At 37.2% G+C, this 24,032-nt stretch overlaps 1 protein-coding gene across 7 annotated transcripts in view; it reads left to right on the plus strand.

The window, feature by feature from the left end:
* The window catches only part of ICA1 (islet cell autoantigen 1), a 74,080-nt gene that overhangs the window by 13,555 nt on the left and 36,493 nt on the right, over positions 1-24,032 (plus strand). For 6 of the 7 annotated variants that reach the window (XM_072033623.1, XM_038173706.2, XM_072033619.1 and 3 more), the window contains 4 exons: positions 3,592-3,763; positions 5,706-5,778; positions 7,426-7,549; positions 11,246-11,444. In XM_072033623.1, coding sequence (XP_071889724.1) covers positions 3,592-3,763; positions 5,706-5,778; positions 7,426-7,549; positions 11,246-11,444 — 568 coding nt within the window. Of the gene's footprint in view, positions 1-3,591; positions 3,764-5,705; positions 5,779-7,425; positions 7,550-8,248; positions 8,639-11,245; positions 11,445-24,032 lie in introns of those variants that run through there. The other variant, XM_072033622.1, reaches the window with a different exon arrangement.

Below are 24,032 nucleotides of genomic sequence, written 5' to 3' on the forward strand. Positions count from 1 at the left end.
AATGAAATTAAAAGTTGAATTTGTCCGTAGTGGTAAAAGATTGTATTCTTCATACTCTCCCAGTTTGTTTATCTGTGTCTAATTCAGAAATCTCTATTAATCCCAGGACTTTTTTGTGACCTCACATTAATGACTCATTTTTATTTTTTCCACCCAGTCCCTAGAATTTCTGGTGACCTCAAGCAAGGTAGCTATTAAGGCTGGTTGACAGCAAATGAATTACGGTGTTTTCTTCATTTGATCACTGAACTGAGATATCAGTTATTTGCACAGCTGTAGCACAAGTTAAAGCACACAGCTAGCCAGATAGCTAGGGTCTTAATACTGCCACGTGATCAATTTGATTTTATTTATTTATTTTCTTTTAAAAGTAATGTTAGTTTTATTAGTTAAGCTCTCATATTCTGCTTTCTCATAATGCAGGGGGATTTGGGAGGTATCTAAATGTTCTCCTAATTTATTAGAGGTACAGCCAGTCAGGTCAATACAGGCTTTGCTTAACTTGATAGGCTGGAGTTGTCAGGGGATGTGTAATGTCTTGTTTGTGCAAAGCTGCATGTGAAATGTGATATGTTTTGCAAGTGTTGTTTATTTTGTGCCGTGGCACCAAAAAAGTGTCTTATTCTAAGCTTAATGAAATTCATAAACTAAGGACTGTGGACTGATGCTTTGGTAAAATTAAATGGGTGAATACCTTTTCTTTTAAAGTTTGGGGAAGAAGCCAGGAAGTGCTGTATATATGTGCATTTTGACTTTTGTCTTTGCTCATTTCCACTTCAATTTCTTACCATCTCTTTGGTGATTTAAGTCACTGTCTCCTAACTCATTGATTAGAAATAACCAAAGCAAGTAACAAACCCCTGTCAAGCAGATTTTCTTTTCAGGATGAATTGTGTCATTAGTAACTGCACAGGGGAGAGCTGCCTCTCTTGGTGAATATGTGTGCCAATGGCTTTCAGAACATCTGAAATATTTCACAGCAAGTTTATATATCTCTATGTCTCTCTGCATGACTTGATGTGTATGTTGAGTCTGAGGACTCTTTGGGGTAGCATCAGTGAGTTACCCATGTGTTGTGTGAATTGAGCTAGTGAGCAGTATCTCAGTAATGTAAAACAGATAAAGAGTATCTTTACTTGAAAAATAAATTCAACCACTTTCATTTTCTTGGACTATTTAATATAAATTTAAGCAACCATGTATTTCCAAAAAAAGCTGCAGTGATTTTGAATATCTTAATTTATACACACAAGGGAAATTAATAGTGGAATAACTATTACTGAAAGAGATCAAGATTTCATTGTGAAACTGTAATTTCTATTCATATGGTTTAAATATTGTGGAATGTACTGGCCAAAAAGGAAAGACCTGTTGCAGGGGGTGAGGTGGAGTGAGCTGAGTTAGGCAGCCCGATCTGCTCCCAGCATAACAACTGGTGAAACTGAGAAAAAATGACAGGTGACAGGTAAGGGGCTCTCTTCTGAAAGGTACAGAAGCATCCTTTTGCCAGCCTGATCCACTGTTGAAGGAAGTCAGCTGCTTACCAGGGGCTTGTATCAAGGATGTCACCTGGAGACTGCCAAGCCTTGTACTGGGCACCAGTGATGCAACCAGGAGCAGTCTGAGGGGTATCAAGAGGGATTACAGAGCCCTGGGAACAGCAGTAAAGGACTCGTGAGCACAGGTAGTTTTTTCATGAGTCCTCCTGGTCAAAGGGAAGGGGACTGAAAAGGCAAGTGGAAAGTGTCAAATCAATGGATGGTTACAGGACTGGTGCCACAGACAGGGGTTTGGCTACCTGGACCATGGAACTGGCTTTGAGAGCTTTGGTCTGCTGGGGGCTGATGAGCTCTACCTGTTGGAGAAGAGGAAGAGCATCTTTGGTCATAGGCTTGCCAAGCTGGTGAAGGGAAGATGAGGAGGGATCGTCACCCTCTGTGTCAATGTGCAGCTGGAGCACATGGAGCTCCTTCATGGGGAGTGTGAATCTCAAGGGCAGCCTTGGCTGCAGTGACCATGAAGTGGTGCAGTTTAGGATCCCGAGGGCAGTGAGGAGGCAGCATGGCAAGCTTGCTACCCTGGACTTTGGGAGAGCAGACTTTGGCCTCTGCAGGGATCTGCTTGGTAGAATACTGTGGAACAAAGCCCTAGCGGGAAGAGAGGCCCAAGAAAGCTGGTTAGTGTTCAAGGATCATCTCTTTCCAAGCTCAGGAGTGATGCATCCCAACAAAGGGTCAGGCAAAAATGCCCGGAGGGAGGCCTGCAGGGATGAACAGGGAGCTCCTGGCCAAACTCAAACCAAAAAGGGAAGCATACAGGATTGGAGGGTCGAAGAAAAAACAGATAACCTGGGAGGAGTACAGAGAAATCATCCAAGCAGCCAAGGATCAGGTTAGGAAAGCCAAACTTCTATTACAATTAAATTTGGCCAGGGACATCAAAGGTAACAAGAAAAGTTTCTGTAGGTACAACAGTGATAAAAGGAAAACTAGGGAAATTGTAGGCCCTCTCCAGAAGGAAACGGGAGACCTAGTTACCCAGGATATGAAGAAGGCTCAGTCTTCACCAGCAAGAGTTTCAGACACTTAGCCTGGGCCACAGAAGGCAAAGGCAGGGACTGGAAGAAAGAACTGACCACTTTAGGAGAAGATAAGGTTCAAGACTAGGTAAGGAATCCTAAAGGTGCACAAGTCCATGGGACCTGACAAGATAACATCCACGTCTCCTGAGCTAAATGGCAGATGTAGTTGCTAAGCCACTTTCCATCATATTTGAGAATTCGTGGCCGTCCGGTGAAGTTCCCGCTGACTAGAAGAGGGCAAACATAACCCCCATTTTTAAAAAGGAGAATAAAGGAAGACCCAGGGAACTACAGGCCAGTAAATCTCAACTCTGTGCCCAGCAAGATCATGGAGCAGATCCGCCTAGAAACTTTGCGAAGGCACATGGAAAATAGGGAGGTAATGGGTAACAGCCAGCGTGGCTTCACTAATGGCAGATTGTACTTGACAAATCTCTGTTTTGCACCTACATTTATCACTTGGTGATTGCACAGTGAAAGAAATGGGCTATCTTGTACATAGTGTGCTCAAAAGAGATAAGTTATCTCTTTTTTTATTCAATTAAAAAAAGTCAGTGAGTAGTCTAATTTCATTCATAAAAAATGTACTTTGTGAAATCCTGACAGTACTAAAATTGCATGAAAATTGCTGTCTGCTTAAGCAATTCTACTAGCGCTCTTTAAACTTTCCTAGTAGCTATATAAAAATAAAGTTTTAATTCCAGGAGCTGTAAATCATTCCATAATGCATTGGAAAGAATTCTTTGCAGTTGATGCTTTGGAAGTACTACACACTAAATACATTCATGTTATATGCAATGTAGTATTCTCCGAAGGAGGATGGGAAATGTTAGTGGAAATATATTACTATTTTAATGGTTTGTTACGAATGCATAATGAGGAAATACATACTAGAACACGTGTCTGCATGTAAATGCAGTATTCCCAATAGGGGTGTATTAATCTAGCTTGTTAGTCTTATTTTTAAGTATCCTATTGACATTTTGTAATTTTCTTCCTTAATATTTTAGTAATTATCCAAGGGAATTTTATGATCAATATGCTCAAAGCCAAGAAAAATCTGTGGTCAATAAAATGCAACAGAAGTACTGGAAAACAAAACAAACCCTTATAAAAGTCACAGGAAAAAAAGAAGATGAACATGTTGTGGCTTCAGATGCAGATCTGGATGCAAAGCTAGAGGTTTGTAATGTCTACGTAACGTGTGTTCTCTGATAACTCTTAAAATGTTTTCATTTCCATAAAGCTGCTAAGATGTGTACGTATAGATACCAGATAATAACATATATAAAATTTATCATTGCTTTTGTGTAATATCCTTTCTAATTTTGGACAAATATACTTATGCAGATGCAGGGAGTCTAGTGGAAGTTTTGTAACACAAGACTTTATTCAGAACTTAACATTTCTCTTACCTCCTTTCAGGCAGTTTTTTCTTTTTTGGTGTCAGGGGGAGCAGGACATCACCCTTTGTATTAGCTATCCGTATCCTTTCCTTGTATCAGTTTAAATCATTTTTTTAAATACTAGACTCTAGTATACATAAATGATGTTCTTTTTTATAACTATGAAATGCCATATCGTAGCATAGACCATAAAAATATGGAGTATGCAAAGAAGAAATAGATGCACATTGCAGTCTGCTCTCTGAGGCTTTTGTGCAGATTCATGTTTTTGACATGACCAAAGGCAGCTTCTGAAAGTCTGTGAAGTGTGACTGAGAGAAGAAATCCTACTGGGTCATATCTACAGTCCTACTGTCAGTACCCTCAGCCCCACTGGTAAAGAATTAAGGTTCTACAAACTGAAGAGCTTAAACGTCTTTGACACAAATCAAAAGACAGAGAATGGACTTCCAAAGTTAGCATCTAGCTAAATTTTACTTTTATCATTTTGTTACATAAGGGTGAATATTTTGTCACTATTTTTCTTAGGAAATTGTTGACTTAGGAATCTCGGTTTCATACAGATTTGAGCTGAAATACAAGAGGCATTTTTACAACAATCAAATCTTTGTAGTCTACCTATTGTAAAGACAACTTATAAAACTTAGATTCTAACTATGTGTGTGGCCTTCATGATAGATTTTAAGTCAAAAGTATTGGTGTTAAACAAGCTGAAGAAACTGAAATAGTATTTTATAAATATATGCCTGATTCCCTATTGTGCTTGTTGTGTGGCAGATTAATCAGGAAGGATGCTTTGTTACTTCATGTGGGATTAAAAATAGGGTGATCTGTGTTTACCAGATAGAAAATGCAAACATGTTTTCACTTGAACAGTTTCAAAACTGCAAGTCATGTTCTCTCTTGAAAAGACAAGATCCTAGTAAACATACAGGAGGTTAAGCAGATGCAAAAGGATGACAGTTACTAGCAGTCCATTTTACTAATATTTTCATGGTACTTGATATAGTGGAGTTGAGGTTTAAATTACAGTCTAGAGGTTTTAGGTTAGCAGAAAGAAAGTAGTAATTTCTGTTTTCCTCTTAATTCTCCAAACTTAGTCAAAAGTGACTTTTTTTCCTCTACTTTCTTTGGAAACTGCTACTCTGTCAATTTGGTTAGAGTACCAGAGCTGTGACAGTAAAAAGTCCATTTTAAAATCAAAAACCTTCCTGTTGGCATACCCATACAAGTCTCTTGCACTAGATTTTGTGGTATTAAAAATTCAGTATACATATTGCTGCTGATCACATGTCATTGAAACTACTGACAGCCTTTTGTTCCATTGAGGGATGTTCAGAATCAAAGATTTATGCATCTTTGTATGTATCAAAAGATAATTTAAAAAAAAAAAAAGAAAAAGAAAAGAGTATTTTGGTTAACTGTGAACTGTTTGGAATAGATCTGTTTCCAAAATTATTTTGTCTTTGTTTATCTTTATGTTTGGGTTGTCTGTCTGTAGTTTCAGTGGACAACTTGATTGAAAGAAAAGCACAATTAATAAAGAAAAAAACACTTTCAAGCTTGAAAGATTACTCTGTGTTCAAGCAGGAAATGGTGATCCCTAATAATTTCTACAAAAATAAAGACAAGCTCTTTCTTGTGTCTTAGTCTTCACCGTTTCTTACATACACTTATTTTTTTGTTTCAATTTCAATTCAATTCTGTTTCAATTTCAGCTCTTCCATTCTATTCAGAGAACGTGTATGGAGTTGCTGAAAGCAATAGGACTTTATCAGAAAAGGATTTGTTGTAAGTATGAACAAATACAGTAGTTGATAAGGAACTCTGCAATATGAAATCATCTAAAATGTAAAAAAGTAAAAATGAAATTGGAGAACTACTAGTTTCTTTCTAGTTAAAATTAAAGGTAACAGTCCCTGTAGACAATTAAATGTAGACTTGTTTAACTGCTTAAAGGTCTCCTAGTTTATGTTAAGCTTTATATTTGATATTATGCAGTGAAAAGTGGCAATTATGGGAGAAAGCTTGATTTTTGGGGATTTTTTTTTCCATTAGTTGCTGTGCCCATCTAAATTCAGAACTTTTGAAATTCTAGCTCTCTTCTGAACTCCTGTGTTTTTTAATTGGGATTAACAATGAAGATTATTAGTCTTATTACTAGTTTTATAATTAAGTAACCTGTGCGATTATGATGAAAATGATTATGCTGACTTGGCTGCAACAGGTGGATGTTAATTAGTGGCAGTCATTAATGAGAGAGAGGAACCTCACTTGGGAAGTTTCAAACAGCAGGTTGTATTAAATGACCTAAAGAAATTGTTCCCTCTAATCAATATTTTTGATTCTCTGATGCTGTGACTTCTGTCCTGGAAAAGAGAATCAGCTATGAATGTATCTTTTAATTTACTTTCTTTTTGTTGAATTTTATGCGTATTTTCTCCATTCTTTCCCTTTCCTTTTGCCTGTCCAAAGAGGTTCTGAGCTGATGTTTAAGGATACTGAGGTAAAATTGTAATACAGAATAGAAATATGAGTTCAAGAAGTGTTACACAACAGCAGGTAAAATCTCTTATGCAAAGATGTGTGTGCATACTCTGGCAAAATGTGCTATTAGACTGCAATAGATTTGACTGTCAGCATTTTAAAATGAAAAGAGGACTTAAAAGATCTTCTTTTTTTTCAGTATACTACACTATTCTCCTCATTAAGCCTGGGAAAAAAATAGGCACCATAGGAGACAGCCACTTAAAAAGACAAATAGACGAGGCCACAATGAAATGCTTTTGTAAGGACATGAGATCGTGAAGACTTATTGTTCCAATTTGGAAGTAGCCAACATATAAATATATAAACACTTTTATTTTTCTGCATCCTAGTTTAAAAAATGAATTTGTAAATAGTATTTTTCATATTAAAAAAAAAATCAATATTGTAGTGGAACATGAAAAATGGAGACCAAGAGAAAAAGCAACTGAAAAAGTTTTGGGTAGTATAGCTAAGAGTTAGCTTCAGCAAAAGTATGCTAACTAAAATCAACTAAGGTAGTCCATGTGCTAAAAACAGATAATGAAAGACAAAACAAAACACAAGACAAAAAGATACTGTAATCAAGCCTTAAGTGGGCTCTTTATGTAGTCTAACCAAGCTACTTTTTTTTGTTCGAGAGCAAAGTAGCATGTTTCTCCTACTGACTTTAAGCACTGACAGAATTTTGTGATTCTTGTTAAGTACGGCAAACCTGTCAACAAATGTCTTAAGTGAATCATAATTTCTGATTGAAGACATAAATGTATATATAAATGCAGGAATTCCATGGAATTATTTTTTCTGCGCTGCTTGGATTTGGAGTGATTTAAAGTATTTGATATTAGGCCAGCTTTAAAACTGTCAGAAACCTATTAAATTACATTTGACCACTCATTTATTTTTCATTAGTTCTGTCTCAGGAAGAAAATGAATTGGGAAAATTTCTTCGATCACAGGGTTCTCAGGATAAAACGAGAGCAGGAAAAATGATGCAAGCCACAGGAAAGGCCCTCTGCTTTTCTTCTCAGCAAAGGTATGTGTATCAATGTTACCACCTGATTACATGGGAATAATGGTAGTTGATTCTTCATTGCCACAGTTCATTTGAGATATGAGGAACCAATCGATACAAAAGTTGTTATCGACCAAACCTGCTACAGTATTGGCAATATTACTGTCTTGCTGTGAGTAATTTTGCCTGATCCTGGTTTTTGTCCCATGAATCTGCTATGTCTTTTGATCTGCAGATTTCCTCACCTATGCCTGTTCTGATCAGCGTTTCTAAAGCTGTACAGGTGCCATCTGCATGGCCTTTCTAACAGTAGGACAGTAAAGGAGCTGATATCAGGTCTCTCTCCTGCTTGATGGCATTTCACACTCTGAAAAGAAATGCTGCTATAGCAGGCCTGTTGTAAAAGTGTCTGGGTCCTGGGAGAGTAGGAAGTGTCTTTTTCTGGACTAGAGTCTCATGCATTAAGTAGACAGAGAAGAAAGGAGTCTGCCATTTCCTGCTTTAACCTTACACAAAAGCCTCCAGGAGAAGATCCTAGGTTGTAACTGACTTCATGCAGATTGAGTAGGAGCAAATTGGTAAAAGGTAAGGAATACAGAAAAACTCATATCCACATAAATTCTTGCTTTTACCTATAGCTCTTGACACTCTGACTCTGTGTTCATTCAAAGAGTTTAGAAGCAACAGTACTTGATGGTGTTATGGATTTTACTATTGTATTGGGTCTGGCTGGAATGTTAACTTTCCCAGCAGCAGCCCATACAGTGCCGTACTCTGCAGTTGTAGCTGGAACAGCAGTGTTATCACACCAGTGTTGTGTCTGCTGCTGAGCAGCAGTGGCACAGTATTAGGCCTTTCTCTAACCCTCTTAGGGGGTGGGCAAAAGGTGAGGAGAGAAACATCACTAGGGCAGCTGACCTAAACCAATCAAAGGGATATTCCATACCATGTGATGTCACACTCAGCAATAAAAGGTGGAAACAGGAAGAAGAGGGGAGGGGTGGGCTCTCGTTTGGAAGACGTCGGTCCTCCTCTCGAACACCGGCTGCGTGCGTTGAGGCCTTGCTTCAAGGACGTGGTCAATCATCGCTCATTTGTGGGAAGTAGAGAGTAATTTCTTTCCTCTGCACTTCCATATAGCCTTCATTTATTTTGTTTGTTTGTTTTCCTCCCTTCTTTTTATTTTCCTTTTTTCCCCTCCCTTTCCCCTTTCCCTTTTTATTTCCCCTTAGTTAAATTGTTAGTTCATGGTAGTCTTTATTTAATTATTATAATTATTTCCCTTTAATTAAACTATCCTTATCTCAACCCGTGAGTTGTTCTTTGCTTTACTTCTCCCCCTCCTCATCTAAAGGAGGGGGAGTGAGAGAGCGGTTGTGGGGTTTAGTTGCCCAGTACGGTAAAACCACCACAGTCCTTTTTGGCGCCCAACGTGGGGCTCGAAGGGTTGAGATAACAATAGAATTGATTAAACGCATATAACTAACACGCTTGCTTGCTAGTAACCATGTACATTGCCCTGTTAATAATAATAGCTTTGTTCCTATGTCATGCAATCCGTGTCATATTCTCCTTTCTCCTATATATCCGATCCGACAAAGTGCTACAATCTGTGTTCACTTTTTTTAATTCGCTGTGCTGCCAAGCACTGACCTTGGTTTTAATCTGGAATTCAGGCTCTGCACTGTTATCATTTGGGTCCCATGGAAACTATCTTTCAGAGAATATTCAGAACTACACTGCCTTCCTTTTCTCATCTGGACACCAGTTTATTAATAATATTAAGAATGGTACCTTTCCCTCCTTTCATAGTGGGCTAATTACAACCGTTTGGGAGTATTTTGAAGATCCATCTGTAACCCATGTATTGCTATTTCTAATTCTGAACAACCAGTTTCATTTTCTCTCTAAGATTAGTCGATTGTTTAGAAAACTTACTTGGGAATCTGTCCTGAAACAGTCTTGTGGTGAGTGGCTAGGTATGTGGGATGATGTTAGCAGATACCTGTCACGAGTGTCTCCTCCAATAGTTTTGAACTTCACCCCTGAGCAAGTGCTAAATCCTAAAAAATTAGTAGAATGTTTGAGAGTTGTGTGTCCTGACCCTGATAATGCCGGAGAACGACAGCTTGCAGCATTGTGCTGTAATAAGGGTTTCTTTCGGCTTTGTGAATTTTTCTTGGTTGGCTCCCTTCCGTTCCATATTGGTACTATGGAACCTTGAATTTCTCCATTTATTCAGAAAGTAAAATTCAATTCTATGACAAATTACAAATTAAATTCTATGCTTTTACAGGATTTTGGGGGGTTCTTAAATTTGGAAAGTTTCGCAATAATTAGCTTAACAGCACAGCTGTTTGGCTCAGAATAAAACATCACATACCAAGCACTGAGAATTTCATGTTTATCTTGGGCTAGATTTTGGTTATTAGCACATCCAGTAAAAGCTATGAGTGGGATCTTCAAAATACATGTAAAGCACCATTAAAAACCCTAATGATTTGCTTCTTTAAAAAGCATATTATTATTATTTAGAAATCCCACTGTATGACTTGTCTACATAAGCTGAATTTTTCCTTTAAATGGTTGTCTGCTTGTAGAATGTGAAGAAATGTGCACTGCACCTACAAAAGCCGCAATAAGAAGTTTGCATTTTGTCATCTGTCTTACTTGATGCATTTTTAAGGCATCTTTGTAAACAACCAACCATAAAAATAGAACCAGTTGTTTGTCTTCCTCCTCTTCTTGAGCCATCCCCAAGCTCATCTTGGAGTCAAGACTGCACTTATTTATGTTGTATGCCAATAGCAAGCTGGAGAGCATGTAGATGAAATTTGCTGGCTATCGGAGCTGAAATTAAGAATTCTCTCATGCCTAGGAAGTCCCTAAGTGGCAAATTAAACTAGCTGTACACTGATGTGGAGCTGATTGAACCCATTCCAGTGAGGTGGCTTCTGGCAACAAACAGGAAAGCAGAAGCAGCAGGAGGAAACAGCGAAAGTTGGAGTAATTCTGTCTAGTTCTGAGATTCCGTTAGGAGCTGAAGTGATGGCATAGGGAAGACAACAGTGTCCCCTACTGCCTCTCCAAAATGTGGTATCTGGAACAAACATGAAAGAAAATGCCTAAAACTTTCCCAAAGATAAATGTCCTTCAAAGGAATTGTTCAGATTCTTTAAAAAGAAAAAAAAAAAAAAAAAACAGATAATTATCCACTTGACAGATGACTTCTTTATTTATGCGTACATTTGAAGACTAAATGCTAATAGAAGTACTTTTTTTTGAGGTTTAACATGACAATCCTGATGGATCAATGGTATGTATCCAGTAATAAATTATCTCAGGTATATTCTTACACTTGTTAAATGCAACTGACAAAGAGGAATTTTAATAGCATAAATACAAGCAGTTTGGCTAAATAAAATATACGCGTTAGTAAAAGTTCCTTTTCCATTAATGTGTAATAGAAAGGAGCTGTAAAAGGTAACTCTTTGAACAGAAGTGTTGCAAGCACAATATATTTGTAAAATTACGCCATTAATGCATTCCCGCAACTAACCTGTAGAACTGTCTGAAGGCAGAGTAGCAATTATGTGAATTCTTTTAACTGTGTGTCTTTTGATTGCTAGCAAAGTATCAGGAGTTGTAATAATATGTGTGCTTTTGTGGAACAGCTTTAATATATTCTTTTCTTCATTCCTTCCTGCCTTCCCCCAGATTAGCACTGCGTACTCCATTGAGTAGATTATATCAAGAAGTGGAGACTTTCAGATATAGGGCCATCTCAGACACATGGCTGACAGTGAACCGAATGGAACAGTATCGGACTGAATACAGAGGAGCTCTACTTTGGATGAAAGATGTGTCTCAGGAGCTGGATCCAGATCTTTATAAGCAGATGGAAAAGTTCAGGAAGGTATGATGTTTCCTGTAGTTTCCTAGAAGGGGATGCCTGATGAATGACAATGGAGCGTGATTTTGATTCTTCTGAGGAAGACATAACTCAGCAGCGCTAAGGATGCCATTAATCATAACCAATCTTTTCCGTGTGACAGAACTCCAATTATTCTGATATGGAATACAGTATCCTTCACAGAAGAGTGGGCTGTAAGGGAAGATATGATAGTAAGAAATAGCATTTTTCAGTAGCCGATTCAATTTCAAGCTAAATCTTCATAATTTAAATAAAATATATGGTTTAAAGAATGTTATCTAATTTTAAATACTTAGCTGTGATGCCTGAGTGACTAATGGAAGAAGATACGTCTTCTTTCAGCCGGGAAATGGAAAATTGACTTTTGTAACTAAAATGGACTGAATAGCAGAAATGCCATAGCATCAGCTGATAAATCTTTGGGTGCAGTCAAAGGCCAGTATTTCAAAATTGACTGTTGTAGGATTTTGGGGAGGAGTCGCAAAGTTGGAATTTAAGTTCTTCATGCAATTCAGCGTAACTCATGGGCAACCACAAAACACTGAAATAGTTAAGAATGCACTCTCCATAGATTGTCTTCCCTCAGTGTCTCTCAAGTTTGCTATACTCCTCCCCTTCCAAAGGGCTTCCAAAAATCACAAGTTACAGAAGATAGTCTGCAGATTTTCTATCAGGTGTGAGGATGGAATTTATTTGGGCTGATTCTGTTCAGGAATGCTCAGACCTTTGCATTTGTTAGTGAAACTTAAAAGCTGTGGTTTTTTAGACTATAATGTTCACAGTTTGCTGTTTATAAGTATTGAGTATTATGAGGAGTTAATATTCTAGCTGTAAGTTGGTGGCTTGTGCTCTGAGTAAATGCAGTAAAAAATAAATTACGAAAACTGCAATAATTGAAAACAGAGGCCTAATAATAGAAATTGCATTTAAGTACATGCATATGTATGTGCTAGAGGCAGGTAACAGAAAAGAGAATCCCTGTTCATTAATGTCTTCCTGTAAGTGAAAGTGTTTGGAGATGAAAGATGCTTAATTTGGGATTTGAAAAGCTTGACTAAGCCATCCTAACGGGAAGGAACCTGTATGCATACAGACTGTGCCATTTTTGTAAACTGAAGCGGTGACAATAGCAATTAAGAAAGGAGTGGAACAGATGAAACTCCAACTAGTCATCTAATCTTTATTTAATATCCTTCAGTACAGGATATTCCTGTAAGTCTTGTGGCACCAGACATGTATTTTATTATGCCTTGTGGGAAATGTTTATAATGGCAAGTTCTTGCAGGTAAAATAATTGGTATGGTCTTGGCCTCAGCCGATTGCTTATGTAAAATGTTTGATTTATTAGAAAAACACTTAAAAAATGGAATGTTAGAATGAATAAAGCAGTGCTGGTAATGGTCATACAAAACTGATTTATAGCTTTCTTGCAAAATAAATGCTATGGAAGGTATAAATTATATAAATGGCAAAGTAATTAAAATAATGTATGCCTTGACTTGTGAGCTGCTGTAGTTAAAAAGTTACATGTGAAATTTCAGCCCTCTTGTGTTGCTGTACTTCAAGGTCAGCAAAAATATGACTTTTTAAGCTCTCATAAAACTTAGTAGCATTTAGAATTTCCCCATTTTTACCATGTTAAGTATATTTGAAATATTTCTTGGTCTAAAATGAGTTATGTTCTGACATAAAGAAATGATCAATGTGTTAGACGTAGATTCTGAAAACTTATGTAGCATTTCCTTGAATAGCTCAAAAATATCTTGGAGAAGGTCTTTGAACCTTTCTTTTCTCTGGCTGTCAACACAAAAAAAAAAAAAATGTTTTTGGTATCAACTTTCCTATGTATTTTAACACCTGTAAAAAGTAAACTTTATTTTACTCATTTTGGAAAAACTTTACAAAAATAAAATACTAAAGTATAACTTACCTAGATGGCTGTTGCTGAACAAGGCACAATAGTATGTTTCTATGGCTTTATGAAAGTAGTAGACAAACATAACTAATGGTGAATACTGCAATCCTAAATAGTCATAGGAGTTCTTTTGTCTTTTTGTTATATTTTTGCTTGCAGATCTTAATTGTACCATAGTGTGGCAGTGTAATGCCGGGCTTTTAAGGCTTATTTTGGATCTCTAACAACAATTTAAGTCATGCTAGCTTTGTGTTGCTTTGTGTTGAGAGAGATGTTATAACTACATATGTAGGGGTTTAAATTCTAAAATATACCATCACCAGAGAGAAGTGTTTGATCTGGAGCTGCGTATGTAGTGATACACCAGCAAGTAGTAAATGAAGCTGGACCTGACAGAGCGCTTGAAAAAAAGTTTTCTTCAGACTTCTAGTTGTAAAACTGCTAAGTATTACATCACTAAACATATATTTTTTTTTAATTTCAAGTAAACATTGCTAGTTTAGAGATTTTTAATTTATCTTGTGCATCAGCAGTATTTATATCACTTGGTTATAGGACTGTTTTTCAAGTTAGTAGCCTTTTATAATGTAATCCTAAATATATCACTATGTATACAGATATGGTACTTGTTTTAAGAGACCAAAGCTAAATCAATCCAGATGGGTTTTTCATACCTTCCCTCAGAGCAGCTCAGGCTAAAAGATCAATAGTTGAGTCAGTATTTTCAGAGCTGATAAAATCTGAGTTAAAACATTGACATTTTTGTAGCTCTCTTTCCAGACAGTGGGGTACTTGAAAGAACTTTCTACTGCTGTTCCCAAGGCATCTGTGTAAAGATGCTAGTTCCAACAATATTACAACTTTCAAAGTGTTCCAGTGTTGATTTTTCAGCAATAACCTGCAGAACAACCCTTTTACACTATTATTTTAAGATCCTTGTGATTGTAGCTACTTGAGTCAAACCAAGGAAACAGGTAAAGTATTTACTTCCCCACAGAGTTCTCTAAATGCTATGTACCTCCATTGTTGTACCTCCCATTTGGGGGACATTTGTTGTTCTTTTTGGTTTTCCTGTAAACGGATTTTATGGATGCTCAAGTGTAGTACTAGTTATAGTCACTTGTCATCCCCAGTTAGGAGTATGAAGTGTGGTTGGAGAGAATCTAACCAGTGCTTTGCTGGGCGATGCTGTGATATTATTTAAAAGAATTTGAACAAGTTAATGTCCCCTTACCAAATTCTCCACCTCTGATCAGGTTTGTAAGGCTCTTAAGTTTAAGCTGTTCTATTGACTGTACACTACAGCATGAGCTGTGCTGTGATACTGTAAAATTACAGACCAAGTAGCCCAAGTGATTTTGGTCCCTGAGTCTCCTTGCCATGGTTCTGAAAAACCTGTGAAATTTTCCATGCATTTCCTGAGGAGGAACATACTAATGTGCAGTGATAGGCTATGCCACCAGGCAACAGCTCTTTCCTAGGAGCTCTGCTTCTGTAACAACCAAACAAAGCTTAGGTGGGAAGAAGAAAAGTTGGAAACTGTGGAAGGGTAAGAAGCAGCGCATGGTCTGTTTGCCACAGGGCTTTGTAAATGCCATCAGATTCATCTGCTTGGAATACAGTGCAAGTCCTACCTCTGTGGTACTGAGATTTTGCAGCAATAAATATGTTTGTAAGGCATTGTGTATTAGGCAGGGGTGCTATCTGGAAGAGGAGCTGGTTCTTGATCAATATATTTGTGTGGCAGCTGGGGGGAACAAGAAGTGTGGTTTGTGCTGGGCCTTCTTGTTCTGGGAGATTAGACAGGCCCCACCCCACAATGCAGCACCCCAAGCTACTTCAGTGATGCTGAGGAAGTGGCATAGATCCTACTGTGGAAGAGAAGTTTCGAGGATATTCCCAGTTCCCCTAAAGATCCTAAGAGTTATAGGACCCTTAATGTCTAGATGTTACTTTTCATACAGCTGTGAGAAACTTGCAAGCTTGCTGCTGAGCTATCTGGGAGCTGTTTATCTCAGGTTCTTCCTAGTTGTAACACTCTATATACTTGAAACAAAATTAATGCCCTTAAATGGCATTTTAACGTTAAGTCTGGCAAAATAAAAGGTAAAGCAGTAAGAAACAGGAAGGCTCAAAAAGAAGGATTTGTAAGGACATAACGATCGTTTAGACTTGTTTTTATAAATGTACTCATGTAGGGAGTGGCTGATCTGCATAGTTCTCTGTTAAATGTCTTTCAGCAATGAAAAAGTTAAAGCTTGTGTGGACAGTTGGGGAATAATGAGGATCTAAATAAATCCATTGATCAAAAGGTCAGAAGGGAAACATGTAAATATATGTATATATTGTAAAGATTTCAGCAAGTATGGATAAGATACATCTGCCACAGCCTCACAAGGAGGGCTTAGGAGACTGTGGTCAGCCCTACAACTTTATCTCTCTGCTGCCTCCCTTGCCTATCAACTGTGCCTGCTGTGAGTGCACTTTGGCTTGTGTGGTGCTGAAGGGGCTGCACGATGTTACAGCATCATCTGCAGCTCTCCTTCTACCCCCCAGGCCATTGACATCATAGCTGCAAACAGCCCTGCAAACCTGGAGGCACTATGGAAAAGTGCTTGAGGATTATTTTTTTAATTGTCTGTTACATTTAAAAACTCCTGGAAAGCTGAGGAAATGCAAAAGCCTAGGGAGGGAAAAAAATAATATGGTACTGATCTTTGAAACAAGACCAGGCTTGGTAGTTCCTATCCTTGTAAACTTAATTTCAGTTCATGGTAAAATGACGAAAAGAAAAATCTGTAGGCATTGAGAGGGTAACAAAGTGAGGCATAGAAAACAACACAGGTTTATAAATAACATTACAGAATTTTGTGATGTTGTGTTTTTAATTCAAATTATGAAATTAGTAGAAAAATACATTACATGTCATAAATCTGGATTGTTCAAAAGTATTTGTTGCAGTTTCTTAGAGATCACTGGGAAAAATGAATTTAATCTTGCTGAAGTAGTAAGTACTCTTAGAAGTTGAGAATGTTGATTGAGGAATGTTGAAAACAAGTTTCTGAAACTCTTAGAAAGCAAAGATGGAAAATGCTATGAATATCAACTAAACTGTTTTCCTGCCAGGACAAAATTGTGCACTTTGTAATACATTTTTCCAAGTGTTCATCTAGTAAATATAATTCAGTTGAGGGTGATGGTCTCAGAATTTTTGTGGGTATTGGTTGTGTTCTAGTTTAATTATTTAAAAAGTCAACCAAAATGTGATAATGTTAATTACTTCTGCAGATGACATTGATCTGGAAAGTGTTTGGGTTTTCCAAGCAGTAAAGTATACCAGTATCTCAAAGAAAAATGTCTTTAGCCTTTGCAATCACAGTGGCATAATCAATAGACTTTCAACTGCCATAGTTACAAATAGCACTGTAAGGGATTCAAGTTTAGACCCAGCTATGGTATTCACTGTTTACTAACTTTGATTTGTTAAAAAAAAATAAATAATAATAATAATTAAAAAAAGTAAACTCTAATTACCTCTGTTTCTTTGATATTTCTGTGATACTCCCACGTTAACTTCCAAGTTTAACTTCATCAGCAAAATGTAAAGCTCTTTTGCCTTTAGGTGACAAGACCATCTTTGTTTACGAGAGAGCAGATGATTATTGTCAGAAATGTCAGAAAGATCTGTGTAGCTTTAGTAGACCACACGTTAGATATGAGGTGTTTGTAGCACTATAATGCGAAAAATAAAAATAATGCTGGCTTTTACAATACCTATTAGGAATGTGAGGTGGTAGAATCTGTCACTTCAGAAGTCCATCTTTATTATTCTTGGTTCAAAACCTTCCTTGACATATATAAATCCACTCAAAAAAAAAAAAAATCCAATCTATTTGCTAATTTGGAATGCTGCTACTCATTAGGTGAACAGGTGAGCTTCCAGGAGACACAATAATTTTGCTGCAAGGTAGCTGCATACACCAAAATTAGTACAACATTATCACTCTGCACTCAGAGATCCACATCTCAGTGTAGCAAGTGATGGCAGAGATAAAAGCATATTCTTATAATATGATGATAAACAATACCTACATCCTTCACTTCTTGTGAGGTGCTTGTAGCATCCAGACTACATTTGCTTTCATTCTGGTAGAGAATAACAGAAGGAGCGTTATTTCTTTTTAGCATTTTTTTTATTTATTATGGAAGTATATTATTCTGGAAGTGTTAAATTTAATGATTTACCTGTAAATCATGGTAATGAAAATCAAAATATGTAAATAGTGCTCTTTGTACAAAATCATAGCTTTTGCTTTGTCATTATTGTTTCTCCTTGTGAAGTCAGATGGAGTTTAAGTGCTGAGAATGTCTTCTTTGTGCAATTCCCGCTGTAATGTTTTTTCCAGGTTCTCCAATGTCAATTTCAGTAGCATTAAGTGGAGAAACCAAAGCAGTCCAAGATACCTTACATACAAAATACTTAAGCATTTTTAGTTGGTTGTAAAAGATGTACTTCTTTTTGACAGCATGACCTTAAGCAGAAATGTTTTTCACAGTGTACGTATTTTATAGTCTTATAAATTTAAATTACCATCTGAAGTACTATTTGTAAGGATTGCTGTAGACAATGAGATAAAATCAATGATTTTCTGAAGTCATTTCATGTATATTAAATATCACTGATGATTGTTACTGGGTTAAAAGCAAAGTAACAATTTGTGATAGAGATGCCCTTTTAAAAGCATGATAAGAGGATGCTATTTAAAAATAGAAGCGAGCTTCTTGGAACAGATTACATCATCTTAAGATGTGTTGCTTGTAGAATATAGTTGCTTCCAGAGATTGATGCTTGCCCTTGAGAGGTGGTTCATCATCTCTTCAATTATTTTTAAGAAGAATCTGAGATATAAGAGCCAGCAAAATGGCTGTAAAAAGAATAAAATGAAGTGTTAGACTACAAATACAATATATTTTTGGATGATCTTGTTTAATGTAACCTAGCTGAAATGCAAAAAAGGTGGACTTGGTTTAATTCTTGTGCAACTTCAGACTTCTATGTATACCAAGAAAAAGCAGGCTAAAATTGCTGTTCTTATAATCAAAAAAACTTGTAATGCTTCAACAGAATATAGCAAATAAAAGTATACAATAATAATTTTTAAAAAGATAAGTGATTGAAATCAATAATGGTGTTAAGTCAAACTTTAACGTTGGGGTTTGCAACAATAATTATTGCATTAAACAAGCACTCAAATATGATGTGAAAAACATTGTGCTCCAACAATTTTTCTTAGACTTTATTTTATTAGACTTTTTCTGAAGTCCAATAATTATTGAATGTGTAAGCATTCAATGTAATCTTCCTTTTTTTTTTTTTTTTTAATTTCAAGAAGAAAGGAACTACCAAATGCTGTTTTCACTTAATTATCCTGCTCTGTTTTGATCTTAAAATCTGAAGGAAATGATGATTGCGTAGGCAATTTCAAATGCTCACATGAAAACTCTAACCTTGCAAACCAGTCTGTGTGGGTAAAGCCCCTAACCCACATGGATCATTATGTGAATTCAGAACCTAAATGAAGTGTAAAAATGTAAACAAGATAGGTTGTGAAAGGAGAAATGAGATTTGGAAAATTCCCTCAGTTTTAATAATCTGGAAGGCTAGGAGGATAGCTAAAGAAATATTTTTTAAAAATAAATGAAATACAGATGTGACTGAACTGAGAGAATTCTGCAGGAGAGAAGAATAAACAGGAAGGGGAATACAGCTGTTGGGGAAAACATTGTTTACACAAGAGAACCAAGTTTTTCTATGGTCGCCACTGCCCAGGAATTCCTTTTTATACTTTCCTAAAATGCCTGGGCACATACATAATGTAGTCCATCTGCTTTCACTTCGTAAGGCCTTTGCTGTTCAGTAATGTGCTACATAGGCTTTGAATCTTTACAAAGATGCTAAGTTTGATTTTTCTTCTTAACATAATGAAACCAAATTGAAGATATGAATGAAAAAGAAAAAATAATCTAAAAACCACAAAATCATTCTAACCAGAGAAATGGCTAATGTGACATTTCATCTTTTTATTATTTTTTATTTTAGGGATATTCTTCCTGAACCTTGTTAGATTTTAAATGTTTTCTGTGATAGAACAATGTAAAGTCAAAAAAGCAATGCAGTAAGATTGTTTTTTGTTTGTTTGTTTGTTTTTATAATAACTAAAATCTTTCTAAGTTTGCATCTGGACAAAATATAATTAAAGTGTTTTGAGGTATACGAGTGAGGTATACTCACCGGTGTATTAAACACCAACCATGAAACCTATTAATCATTGTGCATTTATTTTTCTATTTAACAGCATTGTCATTTCAGGTAATATATAGCTTAGTTGTGTTTCTCACTGGAGCAGTAGTAGTGTACAGGATTACGTACAACAATGCAAATCAGTAAGTGTCATTCTATTATCTATGCAGAAAAAGATTAAATAGAAAGCAAAACCTGAAATTCAACTGTACAACTTCTTTTCTTGCATTAGCACTGTAAACAGGGTGGCTTCATGCTCACAACTGTGAGAGCATATAGGGAGTAAAAATTAAAGGCAACTTGGTCATCGTGGTGATGTTGCAGGTATTTTTCTTAGAGTGTTGGTGTCACACTGATAAGGTCTGCAGTGTGTCAGTTGCATTCCCCAGCATTATCTCGTATCCACCCATCACAAGTATGCTGCCATCATTTGTGTTGGCCAAGAGGACCTTGAAGGCCAGCTTAGTGTATTATGGTGCTTTAATTGGGGAAAATGCTACTGCCTCTAAGCATGAGCTTTTCACATCCCATTCCAGTTGATTCATTTCCCCTGTCCGCCTACTCAAAAGGGACTGGAAGTCAAATAACGGTCTTGCTCAGACCCTGAAGAATTTAATCTGGAGACAAATAAATGAAAAAATGTAAATGACATTTTCTAACTGTGAGGATAGTGCACCTAAAGGATTCAAGAAGACCACCACATCTTCAGTAAATGAGATGGAAACTGAACTGTATAATTACTAGGTGAATAAAATCTTGTGCATAGTAGAGAGTTTAGTTTTACACTGTATTGCAATTTTCTTTACATAACCCCTCTTGCTGGTCTTTCAGTCCTCACAACCTTTCTCTGCCCCCTACCTTAGGGGGGTAACTGCCTAATTGCTCTCCTCTTGCCAACACCGCCCCAGCTCCATGTGTGCCAACCATCCTTGGTTCTCAGTTTCCATAATGTAATCAGCACAATTGACTTGTGGAAAAAACACGGAGCAATTCTCAGTACATTTAATACTAAGTCCAGGTTTCTTCTGGTTTAGAGCTGATGAAGATCTTTTATGTCTGAAAGCTTATTTCTTTGCCTATGCCATCTCCTTTGGTTGGCCCACTTCTTGCTAGAAATCTTTACAACCATTTTTGGCATCTTGCAGACTTGCATCATAGTATCCCCAAAATAACTGGATTCAGACTGTGCTGAGTTACATGCATGTGTGCAAAGAACTGTTGGATTTTATCAACTCCCTCACAGTCATTTGAGGAGATGTTCTGAGTTTTTGGTTACCAGGAACAACATCTTCCCTAAAGAGGATGTATATTCTTGTACAAAAATGTGCACCCATTTACAGTTAGGAATAGTATGTGTCCAAGCATGTTGTGGTAATTACTCACAACTGCAGACTGACAGATGCATGCTTACTACTGGAACTACATTTGGGGCTCATAACGTAAAAGTCTATCCCAAAACTATGAAGTAATGCTACTTAAGTGAGTGTTGTCCTGTTTGCAGTTAAGAGTTTCTTGGTCAACAGAATAGAGAAATCATTGGTAATTATTTTCTGTGCATGTCATTGCTTCAAGGTCTCCATTAGTGTCAATACATTTTTTTTTTTCCTTGAAGCTTAGTATAGCACACATCCTGAGTTTGACTAATACTGAAACTTGTCACCAACAGAAAGCTGAGGCACATGTGTAGGCTGCTTAAGGTAGAAAAAGCAGACCTGCTAGGAGGTTAGATGCTAGATGGTTACTGCCTTCCCTTCCTTTCAGTTGTCATTTTCTATTTGTTCCCTTCTGAAAACAATTTCTGTATTGATCCAAGCTGTAAAAATGAAGTACTGTGAAAAATCTTTCCATTGCAATTGCTTGAGTGATATGTTATGTGTTGGCTGATAATCAAAGAGTAGCCAGAAAGTGTTTACCCTGTGAGAGGTAATGCTGCTCTCACACAGTTTATGCCTGTGAACTCCTCTCCTGGACTGGAAATTATTCCTGTTGCTGGTTTGACAGGGATTTGGTCAGGCAAAGTAAGAGGTTTGAGTGAGGCTTCATCTGCCAAGTGAATTGAAACAAAGCCCATCTTCCCTTTACAACAAAGCAAAAGACTTTGAGGGAGGATGTGGGTGTAGAAAGTTGCAGCAGGCCAAGGCCTGCAGTCATGCAGACCTAGCAGTTGTGTGAGTGGCTGTGTTCTGCCCCGCCAAGGCTCTGCGTGTCACTGGGGCCACCCTGTGTAGCTACCCTGAATGTGCTCCTGCTTTGTGGCCCATTCACAGCTGCTGTTCTAGGTTGTTGGTTTTTTGTGTTTTTTTTTTTGTTTGTTTGTTTGTTTGTTTTTAACAGTATAAAACCCCTTTTTGTCATGTAAATACCAGATGGCCAGGGAAATTGTGTTCACCCAATGTGGGCAAGTTCTGAGGAGATTCCACTGGTGTTCTTGCTCTCAGCTGTCATGTACCTGACTGCATGGCAACTGCTCCTTCTTTGGCACAGTTCAAAGTTATACAGATTACTTTAACCCTAAGGAGTTTGTCCATATGCCTAACCAAAATAGAGGAGAAGCCTCATGCAGCCAGCAGTGGTGTCAGTGGGGATGGAGGTGCTGACAGCGCCCCAATGCTGTCCCATGTCCTCATCTGGCACAAGGGCTATGGCTCATTGGGTCAAAGCCCCTGAGGTCAGAGCATACCCTACATACAGTGTAGGCACATTTGTTTGGAGTTCATTTCTGTCACTCTGCACAGGCAGGAGATGTGGAAGTTGGTATGTACCATGTAAAGAGCACTGAGCTATGTATTTGAAAAGTAGGGCAAGATTTTTAGAAAGAAAAAGCCAATAGTACCAATAGGAGTTGTTGAGTTTTTTCTTCTGGGAAAAGGAATGGCTGTACAGATGAGCTGCTCTTCTGAAAGATGTTGCCTAAATGTAGTTTAACTGATGTGAAACTCAATGCAAACGTTCACTGTGTTTTGATAATAGCATATATGAACTTAGCTTAAAAATGTATTCTTTGCAGCTTAAATTAAGTAAATAAAGTCTTGTTTAAACATGCTTAGCAACAGTTTAATTCAAAGTCATTTTTAAAACACTTCAGTTAAGCTGCAGAAAAGTAACACATCTCCTCCATCTCTAGGACTGAACTTGGAAGATCTTGAATGTTGTAAGATGGTGTGACTCAGTCATGTTTTTTGCTTTGCCTGAGTTTTAGTGTGTGGCTATGTTGTGCTGTGATCTTAATTTCAGTAATGACTTTGAGTGTTCATCTGATGGATTGAAGACTTACTGTTGCTGCTTTTTACTTCTTAAATTTAACAGACTTTTCCCTGTTTTATAGGAAGTCATGATTGGAGTTATGGAAGTGACCCACCTCTCATGCCTGAGTCAGTTGCATCCTGTATTTGATAGATCTTTTTCTTAAAGCTAGCTTATTGTTTTTGCTTTGTGTTGTGTGTTTTGTTGCAAATAGTTCGTTGCTAGTAGAGTGGTTGGATTCATATTCTGCAATTGCACTGTGGTGCTCTGTTTGTAAAAGCTGTTGTGAGGCTTACAGCTAAAGATTTGTTCTCTGGATTTTGGCTGGTTGAACTTGCTGGATTGTGCTGAGAAATGTAACTTTGGCTAGGGCTGTGTCCAGCTGCTGGTTATGTGAAAAGGATTCAACAGAGGCTGCTCTCACCAAATAATATGACCATGTCTCCTTGTGTTGGGCCATGCTGGAGGGGCATGGGAAATTGGGAAGGAAGAAGAACATATCTCCAGATCTCCTTAGCAAAACAAACTTAAGAGTTTTTCTGTTGCTATTGGGCTGTACCTCTCAGTCTGTTGGTTTTGTTTTGTTTTTCCTCTGAAGGGACTAAATTATTTTTTAATAATGGAGGAGAAAGTGTATTCATATTGCTGCAGGGCAGTTGTTCAGAAAGTTATTTTGCACAGAGAGCAGCAATGTTACTCACCACAGACTGTTTCCACGTCTTGAAGATATTTGATTTGGATGTAACAAAATTTTGCTGCTGCAAAGATGCATTTGGATCCAGATCTTTGCACTACAACAGTATTAATAGTAGGGTGGAAAAGGTGTCAGATTCAGCTCAGAAAGTTAAACAGAGAAGGGAAAAAAAAAGGACTCTCCTGAGATGTATTCAAGCAGAATACCTTGTTGGTTGAATACCATGAAGATCTTTGGCATATGAATTTGGGGTATCTTTAACTGATGGACCAGTTCTGACCAGAATATCTAAACCAGTAGTAGGGCTCCTCTAACAATATTTGTTTTTAGCAAACTACCTTGTCAAAAATTATAAAAAGGAGAAAAAAAAAATAGCTGTATATATGCTTTTTCTAGAGGATTCATATAGATGATATT

The sequence above is a fragment of the Anas platyrhynchos genome, chromosome 2, assembly GCF_047663525.1.
Source record: "Anas platyrhynchos isolate ZD024472 breed Pekin duck chromosome 2, IASCAAS_PekinDuck_T2T, whole genome shotgun sequence".
Lineage (NCBI taxonomy): Eukaryota > Metazoa > Chordata > Aves > Anseriformes > Anatidae > Anas > Anas platyrhynchos.